Source organism: Lemur catta, chromosome X, assembly GCF_020740605.2.
Source record: "Lemur catta isolate mLemCat1 chromosome X, mLemCat1.pri, whole genome shotgun sequence".
Classification (NCBI taxonomy): domain Eukaryota; kingdom Metazoa; phylum Chordata; class Mammalia; order Primates; family Lemuridae; genus Lemur; species Lemur catta.
The window spans coordinates 44,210,926-44,222,313 of NC_059155.1; the positions used below are offsets into that span (position 1 = coordinate 44,210,926).

General features: G+C 38.1%; 1 protein-coding gene across 2 annotated transcripts in view; it reads left to right on the forward strand.

The window, feature by feature from the left end:
* Window positions 1-8,113, forward strand: part of RLIM (ring finger protein, LIM domain interacting) — a 30,408-nt gene extending 22,295 nt beyond the window's left edge. For both annotated transcript variants that reach the window (XM_045537765.1, XM_045537764.1), the window contains one exon: window positions 1,266-8,113. In XM_045537765.1, coding sequence (XP_045393721.1) covers window positions 1,266-2,857 — 1,592 coding nt within the window. In that variant the 3' untranslated portion in view covers window positions 2,858-8,113. The remainder of the gene's footprint in view (window positions 1-1,265) is intronic.
* Window positions 8,114-11,388: the final 3,275 nt, after the last annotated feature.

The following is an 11,388-nucleotide window of genomic DNA, read 5'->3' on the forward strand; positions in this document are numbered from 1 at the left end:
AGAGGATGGAATGATAAGAACTTTGTATACTAAATGTCAGCCAAAGATTATCCAGAAATGGCATAAATTAATTTGGTGCTAAGTAACTGCTCATAAAAAGAGCACTGGAATTTTCTTGATATTTGGAAGAATGTCAGCATGTTTTTTTTCTGCCTCACCTTTGGGTTGTTTGTGTTAATTGGGACACAGAGGTGGCCTATTTTAATTGTGATTTTTGTTCTTGGTTTTCCATCTCAATTGAAATTTCCTCCTACTTAATTCCTGCTTTATAAACATGTGACTTCTTCAGAAGCAAAAAGAAATGCTGCATTTTGTAACCCAGTGGTTCCTAATGGGGTATAATTTTGCCCCCCGCCTTAGGGGCATTGGCAATGTCTGGAGACATTTTTGGTTGACACAACTGGGGGTTTGCTACTGGCATCTAGTGTGTAGAGGGTAGGGGTGCTGTTAAACATCCCATAATGCACAGCACAGCCTCTACAACAAAAAATTAACTTTCAAAATGTCAGTGGTGCCACTGTTGAGAATTCCTGCTTTAACTTCAAGTCTGGTGTTTCTCTCCCAGTGTGAAGTAGGAATTATGGCTGTGTAACCTAAGGTTAGGATAATAGTTTGGCTTGTGAACTGGACATTATATGTGCTATGCAAGGTTCAGGCTATTTATTTAATCTGATCTCCAATTTCATGTCAATTTAAAATCTTGGTAACATTAAGATATATTTAAATAGTTTTAAACTTATAAACCTTGTTTATGTTTTTGTTATGACTATAATAATCCTATATTTTAAAACAACCTCATGTGTTATCAAAGGCACATAAGAGCCTAAAGTAATGTTGTAAACTAATGAACATTTGAACAAAAATACTAGTACTATACCTTAACTAGTGTTTGTTTACCTAGTCTGATTACATTAGTGTTTTGGCGGTGGACTGAAAAAATATTGTTTCCTGATAGTCCCACAGTGGTATGCTAGGCTCTGTATATGATGAAATACCAAAAAAAGACATCTTCCAGATCCCCTTTAAAAATAAAATGATTCTCCAAATTTCTCTAAGATTAGCTTGCTCTTTTCAAATGGAATTACAATTTTCTTGCCTTTACTTAAAAGTCTATGCAGTGTAGTTCACAAAAATCCGTAAATGTGAACTATGTTCAGAATTTTAAAGTTCTTTTCTTTAATGCAAAGTTTCAGAGCACTATTGTATGATTGTCCTAATTTTAGTAGTTCCTTTTTCTCCCTCTTCCCCTCCTTTGTTTTAAACAGGTGGAGACTCTTCAGATGATGTGTCTAATGGTGACTCTATAATAGACTGGCTTAACTCTGTCAGACAGACTGGAAATACGACAAGAAGTGGGCAAAGAGGAAACCAATCTTGGAGAGCAGTGAGCCGGACTAATCCAAACAGTGGTGATTTCAGATTCAGTTTAGAGATAAATGTTAACCGTAATAATGGGAGCCAAAATCCAGAGAATGAAAATGAGCCATCTGCAAGACGTTCTAGTGGAGAAAATGTGGAAAACAACAGCCAAAGGCAAGTGGAAAGTCCGAGATCTGAATCTACATCTGCAAGGCCATCTAGATTAGAACGAAATTCAACTGAAGCACTAACCGGAGAAGTCCCACCTACCAGAGGTCAGAGGAGGGCAAGAAGCAGGAGCCCAGACTATCGGAGAACCAGAGCGAGAGCTGAAAGAAGTAGGTCACCTCTGAATCCAACGAGTGAAGTTCCACGAAGAACTCATCAGAGTACCTCATCTCAGACTATTGAGCATTCTTTGTTAAATGAGAATGAGGGAAGTTCTAGAACCCGGCACCACGTGACATTGAGACAGCAAATATCTGGACCTGAGTTGCTAAGCAGAGGTCTTTTTGCAGCTTCTGGTACAAGAAATGCCTCTCAAGGAGCAGGTTCTTCAGACACAGCTGGCAATGGTGAATCCACAGGATCAGGACAGAGACCGCCAACCATAGTCCTTGATCTTCAAGTAAGAAGAGTGCGTCCTGGAGAATATCGGCAGAGAGATAGCATAGCTAGCAGAACTCGGTCTAGGTCTCAGACACCAAACAATACTGTCACTTACGAAAGTGAACGAGGAGGTTTTAGACGTACGTTTTCACGTTCTGAGCGGGCAGGTGTGAGAACCTATGTCAGTACCATCAGAATTCCCATTCGTAGAATCTTAAATACTGGTTTAAGTGAGACCACATCTGTTGCAATTCAGACCATGTTAAGGCAGATAATGACGGGTTTTGGTGAGTTAAGCTACTTTATGTACAGTGATAGTGATTCAGAGCCTAGCGGCTCGGTCCCGAGTAGAAATATGGAAAGGGCAGAGTCACGGAATGGAAGAGGGGGTCCTGGTGGTGGTAGTAGTTCTAGTTCAAGTTCCAGTTCCAGTTCCAGTTCCAGTCCTAGTTCCAGTTCCAGTGGTGAAAGTTCAGAATCTGGCTCAGACGTGTTTGAAGGTAGTAATGAAGGAAATTCAGCAGGCTCAGCAGGTGCCAGGCGAGAGGGTCGACATAGGGCCCCAGTCACATTTGATGAAACTGGTTCTTTGCCCTTCCTTAGTCTGGCTCAGTTTTTCCTCTTAAATGAGGATGATGATGACCAACCTAGAGGACTCACCAAAGAACAGATTGACAACTTGGCAATGAGAAGTTTTGGTGAAAACGATGCATTAAAAACCTGTAGTGTTTGCATTACAGAATATACAGAAGGCAACAAACTTCGTAAACTACCTTGTTCCCATGAGTACCATGTTCATTGCATCGATCGCTGGTTATCTGAGAATTCTACCTGTCCTATTTGTCGCAGAGCAGTCTTAGCTTCTGGTAACAGAGAAAGTGTTGTGTAATTAAGATCTGAACTCTCAGCTTTGTAGCTGGTATAGTGATGGGCAAACAGGAATCACTTGCTTTTATGTCCACTTTTTGAGTGGTGCTTAAATGTAAAGTTACAACCTGAATTGAGTCATTGCTTTCTGAAGCAATCATTGTCCTTTCTCCAGTTTCTGTTCCAGAACAAAAGGAAATACTTTAAAAGCAACATTTTAGGATTTAAAATCTGATGTCAGTACCAGGTGAATTGGTAGCAGCTCTGTTACTGATAATTTGTCATATACACTTGTCAGTTTCTCCTTTGTTATCTTAAAAGATCTGCCTTAGCAATGGCTCCTGTCTGTTTCATGTTGATCTTTAAAGTTTCCCACGCCATAGGAGAGAGGGGCGGAGGAAATTCCCGGTTTAGACTAAGTTACAGTCTGTGTTTCATGAGTGATTACTTAAAGCTGTATCATTCCCAGTTATTAGTTGATGCAAATTCAGCCACATTCTGAATATAGTTTGTTCACCTTTCAGACTAGGTGATACTGGACATGTCAGTGTAAATAACACTAAGGTTAGGATCTTCTAAGTGTATAATTGTCTCCTAAGCCCATCACTGTGGCACACTGTAGAGTGAGCTTATAGTTTGAGATATTTATCTTGTGGAAATATTAAAAAAGCCTATACTTGTGTAAGTGAAAAAATCACATTCATTTGTTTAAAAATGTAAAGCTATTTTGTAGAGGCTCAGTACTTTTCCAAGGCACTGTTGTATTAACGCATTAAAAACTGTAAAGTACCATGCTTAGAAATGAGAAAACTGCTTTTTGTGAGCCAACGTAGTAAAAAACACACCAAACAAAGTACAAAGCTGCTTTTGTAAGTGTGTAGATGTCAAGAGCAGAACATATCTATAATATTTAATGTATGTGAACAGCTACTGTGACATGCAAAGGAAAGGACAGTGCAGAATCAAACTGCATTAAAGACCAATGTAAATTGTGTATTTTGACTTGGATTTAGGCAGGAAGTGAAAGATGGCATGTAAAGAAAACTGTTCTGAAGAATTTAAAGTTTTCATGAAGATAGTGATAATGCAGGCATAAACTGGTTTCATATGGTGAGAGCAGCAGCAGCAGCAGCAGCAGCTTGAACTGCTATTCTACCTGAGTAGATGAAGCACATCAGCAAATTTGGCAGAGCTTTGGTTTAAGAAAAACAAACCACTACCACCTAGCACAAGTTAAACTGATGTTTTTTCAAGTCTGCTCCTCAAAAAAAAGGTGGAGGAAAGAGACTATAAACCACTTTTAGCATACAAATTGCAGTTGGTACAGATGTGTGTGCTAATAGGAAAGTCTCGAATTTGTATTGTTTTTGAGATTTATCATTTAAGGTACCAGTGCACACTTGTTAATATTTCATTACTCTCTCTAACACCTAACATCTCACATTTAAAGATCAGTGGAAGATTAAGGAATTTTTATCCTTTGTTTAAAGTGCATCATGTTGGGTTATTGGAAATTCACATTTTAATTGTGCTGCCCATATTTGAAGATGAGGCTGCTGACTCACTGTGGACATGCACTTTATGTTGTTTTCTTAGTAGTAAGAATAGCTTCGTGATAACTCTAGTACTCTTGCCTAATTTCTCTTTTGAGACTGGTTGGGGTTAGGATTAGTCTGACTGTGGAGCAGATGTTTGTTTTTCTGGGAAAAGCTAACAGGCCAGAAGAGGGATTGAACACATCCTTGGCCTTTAACAAAGCAAGCTAACTACCCAGACGTGGTCAGATACTCTCCAAAATAAACAAGTCTGCTTTAGGAATTATCTGGCTACCTTCACTGTTATCAGCTTAGCTGTAAAGATTATTTCAAAGCTCGTTCTTTCATGTTTTCTTCTGGCTTTCCAATCCTACCTAAGTATCAAGGAAATTGTAAATATGGTAGTTGTTTGCTAAGGATATGTACTGCTCTTGCAAGGAAATAATGTCCAAACAAAGCTTCACTTATTTTTTTTAATATAAGCAGATTTCACTGTTTATGGCGCTTATGTAATACATTTTATCGTTTTAAAAAATTGTCCATGTAAAAGTCAGGATTCCTTTATATTTGTGAGCCTCCTTGTCTCCTTTCCTAAGGGTGTAACCTATGTTTTTCAGATCTGCAGGGTAGTCCTGATTGGCTAAAAACAAATGCATTTTCTTGGCATAAAATGTTCCATTATTATAGGGTGTTCATTTTAAGTAGTTTAAAAACTGCAGCACATTCTAAGCATAAAAGTTATTGACAACAGGTACCTCCCTAACCTCCCAAAATGTATTACTCATTTGTGAAGTATTAAGAGGTAACTCAACCAGAATGCTGGTTATCAATGTAGATACTAAAGCTATTCATAAACACTGGAAGTAGAATTTTAAGCTTTTAGCCTTCAGTAGAATGCACATATTGGACATGTGCATTTGGACACCTTTTTCAATAGCACTCGTTAATTTCCATTGGATGGTGTAGAATAAATTACATGTATTTTAGTGGAATTTGTTACTTAATTTTTTATTTTGTGAGGTCCATGACTAATATATACTTAGTATTGTTGTGGACATCAAAGACAAGGTCATTTATAGGTGTCAGATGTACAATGGAGGACAAAAATCTTTTTTCCTCACCAGCATCTATACACCTATTCTTGAGGGAGCATTTTCTTGCAAAAGACTTTACATTTCATTTTGTATCTTTGCACTTTTTCTTGATTACAGAAAGGTTCTGTCCTTAAGAACTAGTTTGAACTTCATGCAGTAATAGGAACAACAAAAAACAATGTTGGAAGTTTACGTGATTCAAAGCATAGGGAAAAGTACTAAAACCTGAGTTTTCTTGACTATTTCAGATGTTACTAGTCTAAAATGTTTGAAGTGATTTACTATTTAACTCCAAGCAGCTGCAGACAAGGTTGAGATTTATTAGTACCACTGGAAACAAAATTGAACAAGTTAGGTTAAAAGTTTGCAGACTTTATCTGTAGCAACACTAGAAGATGAGCCATGTTGTTAATTTGGAATATTTGCTCTAAAAAGAACACATTAGTTATACCTCAGTGGTAGTGGAGGTGGGGGTCGAGAAGAGTATCCACATCAGTGTTGGAATGTAGGTAATAATAGTACAGATCATAGGAAAACCTTTAGCACCAGGAGATACGTGTGTGTGTGTACACACACACAGTCTTTAAGAACATGATTATTGAAATTCATCCAAACTTTAGGAAACTGGTTAGCTGTGTTACCTCAAGTAATGTTCCTCTCCAGCCCCTACAAACATCTTCTCCGTGCCAAGTATTCTCTCCTAGTGTCAGTGTCTCAGATTGTATTTATGAAGGGTTGTCACTTAATATGCATTGTATTTAACCATCTACTTCCCAAGTGTCCACTACATGAAATGGGCCAAGCATCAGCCATGACTTTGAGTTAGTTCCCAAAATACCCTTGTGACAGGGAGGTAAATGTTGCAACATGCCTCTTAAAAGGCCATTTTTACAGCTTGCTAGGATACAGTGGCACCTTGTGGTTGTTAATATTTTTCTTTTAAAGATGGAGGGTATTTTTCTTCTCCCTTTTCTCCTTTGTTCTTTTGTGAACGAAAAGAATTCGTAATCTGCCTTATTTGATTTTTTAAAGTTGTACCTTACTGGCTTCCCTGTGAAATGTTTTACCAATATTAAGTACATAGAAGCCATGTTTGCAGGGCACTTTTATTTTTTCCTAGTCTTATAAGACTATGCTAATTGCTACTTTCTGAAGTATTCTGTACCTTAGTAATGCAAGAGATTGATACGGCACATGTTAAAGTGTCAGGTGTGTTTTTTTCCCTTAAGTATATAATTCTTCAGTATGTTTAATATGCAATAACAGTGTTGTAATTCATTAACTGGTAAATTGTGTGCTTTTGAAACATTTGAAAATGTAAATGAACATAACATGCTTCATTTGGAAAGTTAAAGTGCAAGGTCCAAGGAACTAGTATTTCACTTATTTTTAAGTCAGATTTGTAATAAGCAACTAAAAACAGCTGTGAGTTCAGTACCTGGCCTTTAAAATTTTAGCATTCTGAAATTAAAAATTGTTTTTCTTAACTGGAACAATTCTAAAATATTATCCAGTATCCCAATAAGCGAGTGAGCTCATTTAAGTAACCCTAGTTTGTATTTTAAATTCTATAGCATCTAGTAGAGCCGTTATTGGGGTGTTAAAATTCTCAAACGATAATTATAGAACAATTTATGAGTTTTATGATTCTTTTCATGTCTCGGTTTAGACCTGAAGGAAATAGGCACACCCTCCACTCTAAAAATTACAGTGAGATACTTGGGTTTTTTTAAGATTTGTTTACTAAAGTTCCACAAGCTGCTTTATAGTCACTTAGGTTGATTAGTAGTTATCTTAAAGACATGCAGTGAAAGTGAACCCTATCATACCACCGTGCCTCTTTTTTTCAAGGCTTCCATCAGTTCCTCATCTTGCAGATTTATTCCAATACCAAGGTATGGTTGAACCAGCTGCCCAGCCTTAACTTTATTTAGTGCCCCATTACTAACATTCTTTTAACTGATTTGTATGTGTTTTAACTGTCCAATGTTTGGATTTTACCTCTTGATAGCTCCATTTGTCCCTGGTACGCAGTTGGCCTGGTTATGTATCCGTGCCTGTTTTATCTTCTCCCAGGAAGAGCTGCTTTGGTATAGATGTTTACTTGGATTCATATAAAGAACCAGGCAGCAATCTTGGAAAGCTTTCTGAAACCTATAAGAACCTGAAGGTTTGGAGGGGGAACAGTAACAAAGGCTGCCTTTATGTCTTTGGACACGAAGCACATAAATGTATGTTATGTAAAGACTTAAGTGATTGTTATACCAGGGCTTCCTGACCTCCAGGAGAGACTCAAAAAGCAGAGAGGAGCACAAAATGAAGTGAATTTGGTTGGCTTGATTTATCTGGTTTCTCATTTTCTTTCAATTTAAACCTGAACATAACACCCTTCTCCAATATCTATCCAGCAGACTCCTGGTCGGGAAGCCCTGTATTAAACTTTGAGAATGTACCCAGTTTTTTTTGTACAGTGCTTAAACTTGCTAAAAATTAACTTGTTTAATGCAAAACAAGACCTTGAAAGGTCAGTCATATTAAAGCTGGTTTGATTGTTAATAGTTATCTTTTAGTAAGAAGCTTTTTCCCTATGTAAGATGTCATACTGCAGATTTAAAATATAGACTATCAATAAAATGCATGAAGTGATCATTTGTGCTTGATCATCTCTCCTTGGGTTTTTCTTTAAAAGGGGGAATCTTCTAAAGGTTCTGTTGTTTCAAACCAATGTCAATAGACTTGATTTTTAGAATCAAGTGGAATTACAGTGCAATCTTGATTTTGATTCCCCTCACTGCTGAGTGTGGGCAGGTACTGGTTTATGTGATATAACTTCCATTTTATCTGTGTTGTGTAGTTGAATGGCTTAATCTTTGAATGGTAAAATAAAAGATTAAAGTATATTCTGATACAAGAATCCTGGAAAGATTTATGTAAGTGACATTTTAAGTAGATGCATCTTTGCTGTTCTTGTATTCTCACCATTGCCCTGACCACTCCCTTGCTCTGTATATACAAAAACTTTTGTAGATGTACATGCACGTGTGCTCAGCTTCTGTCTTCCATCCCTACCTTCAACCTCTTAAACATTTTGTTTAAGCCATTAAGATATCCTTGTTTCGAGTAGATCATCACATTCTGATACCCGGATGAGACTTCCCCTTGGTATTAATTCCATTGGTGAATTTTATCATAATTTCATTTCCTCTGGTGCCTACAAAGGTAGCTCTCATTGGCATTGTAATTTAGTTCTTCAGGATAGTTTTGGTGTGGTCAGCTCTTCACCTCATGGTCTTCCCAGGGTTTTAATTTTAGTATCGTTCATGATTCTGTTATTTGAAACTCAACACCACCACTGAAAAACTTTGTGCTCTAGACAGTGGAAGCCAATGCACAGGCATCTTGTAGGTCAGAGAAAAGGACCCAGATACCTAGCACAGAGGATTTAGTAAATCTGAGTGGATTACGAACTGCACTCTTTTTGTTTTGTTTTTAAAGACAAGGTCTCATTCTGTCACCCGGGCTGGAGTACAGTGGCATCACCACACCTCACTGCAACCTCAAGCTCCTGGGCTCAAGCAATCCTCCTGCCGCAGCCCCCTGAGTAGCTGGGATTACAGGTGCACGCCACCGCACCTGGTTATATAAACTTCACTCTTAATTGTCATTTTAAAAAAATGTGAAAGCTAGAGTTCGGTTTCTTTGAGGTCTTTGAATTTAGACAAGATTTAAATTTAAGACCTTGCAAATGGATTATATTAATAATAGCTATGCTAAAAATAGCTAAATTTTTCTGGTTGCTGCCAGGCTTTGTATTAAGTATTCTATATAATTTCTTTAATCCTCACAGTGACTGTGAGGTGCAAGTATTACCACCCGTTTTAAAGGTGATGCAGCTGAGATACAGACGTTTGGTAATTTGCCCAGGGTCACAGTAAATTGCAGCGTATCTCCATTGAGATCTTTTTTTTTTTTAAAACAATTAGTCTTTATTATTATTATTTTTTTGAGACAGAGTCTCACTCTGTTGCCCAGGCTAGAGTGCCGTGGCATCAGCCTAGCTCACAGCAACCTCAAACTCCTGGGCTCAAGCGATCCTTCTGCCTCAGCCTCCTGGGTAGCTGGGACTACAGGCATGCGCCACCATGCCCGGTTAATTTTTCTATATATATTTTTAGCTGTCCATATAATTTCTTTCTATTTTTAGTAGAGACGGGGTCTCGCTCTTGCTCAGGCTGGTCTCGAACTCCTGAGCTCAAACAATCCGCTCACCTCGGCCTCTCAGAGTGCTAGGATTACAAGCGTGAGCCACCATGCCCGGCCCATTCAGATCTTTGATTCCAGAGTTTATGTTGTGTTCTTAATCCTGCTGCTATATGACCTCTAATTTGTTTTTTAATATTTATCCCAAGCCCTAGTCTAGATACTTAAGAGGTAGGATTTCTTAAACACTAGTTTTGGCTAGTTTGCCAAGAAAAAAGGGCAAATCATTCCTTCTGAGGAGGGTTAATGTTCATATATTGTAAATTCAGTAAATCACTTGGGCATTACCAAATACACCTGAGCACTATAAATAAGGTGAGCCTTCATTTTATCAGGTTCAGTGTAATCGGCACTAGGTCAAAAGGTATCAAGGTGTTTCATTTCCAAAAGTCTACATGTAGGCTGGAATAAAAAATTGGGAAATCTTAATGTTTAGTGGTCATCTGACCCCCTTATTACATGTGCTCTTGGCCCCAGTTATGACTTGATTTGAAATATGAAATGACTAGAAAGAATTGCAGCTGGCTTTTTAAAAAGTATGCCAGCCAGCTTATTGGCATCCAAGTAAATACTCTGTAATGTTAGTTGCCTTGGGCAGCCATAGGCATTCCAAGAATGTTATCATTGCTCAGAAGATACTTGGAATTTGTTTAAATAGCTTTTAGAAACAACTTTTATGAGCCACTGAGAGAGGCAACCCTATTCTGTTTGTTCACTTTATTTGCCATCCTTGAAATGAATCTTTGCTGTTTCCAAAGATTATCTTTTTCGTGATGGAGATTTGCCACTCTTAAGCAGGTTCAGGAATGTACTGTGCACTCTAAAGGCAATCACAAGTCATTTCCAAACAATAGGTGCAGTAGTATTTAGAATAAGTAAATGGCTGCTGAGGTGAGTACTTGGAAAAGGCTGCCACATTATCAACATTTGGAGCACAGGGAGAAAGACAATCCCTATCCTTAAGGAGCCAGCATTTCCTCGAGAAGATGTGTAAGTAGATAATAAAATACTACTGAAACCTTAAGAGATGTGCATACCATAATTATCCATCTCCATTCACATATGTCATAACTACTAGAGTTAGTATGACATTTGAAGGGAGCAGTAAGTGGTAGTCGGGGGAACAAGGGCTCATCTGAATTTCAAGTTGTTTCCTCAATTAATAGGAGATAAAGGTGTATTGTGCTCCTACCGTATAGGCATTGTGCTGGTCTGAGGTTTCTTTTCCCCTTGTTTTTGGTAGGATGGGGACCCTGAAGCCTCTGAAATATTGCCGAGTTTCTCAATGGCCAGTGTTGGTAACTGTGGTGTATCTACTTAAAAAAAAATTCACAACTGGTCCTCTATATTCATCAAAGTTTCTAAAATAGTGTTGTGCAGTAGAAATATAATGCAAGTCACCATATGTAATTTTAGGTTTTCTAGCAGCCACGTTACAAAAAGTAATGTGTAAAGAAAATTTTCGCTGCGTGTGGTGATTCACACCTATAATCCCAGCACTTTGGGAGGCTGAGGCAGGAGGATCACTCGAGGCCAGGAGTTTGAGAACAGCTTGGGCAACATAGCAAGACCCTGTCTCAAAAAAGTTTTTTGTTTTTTTTGAGACAGAGTCTCACTCTGTTGCCCGGGCTAGAGTGCTGTGGTGTCAGCCTAGCTCACAGCAA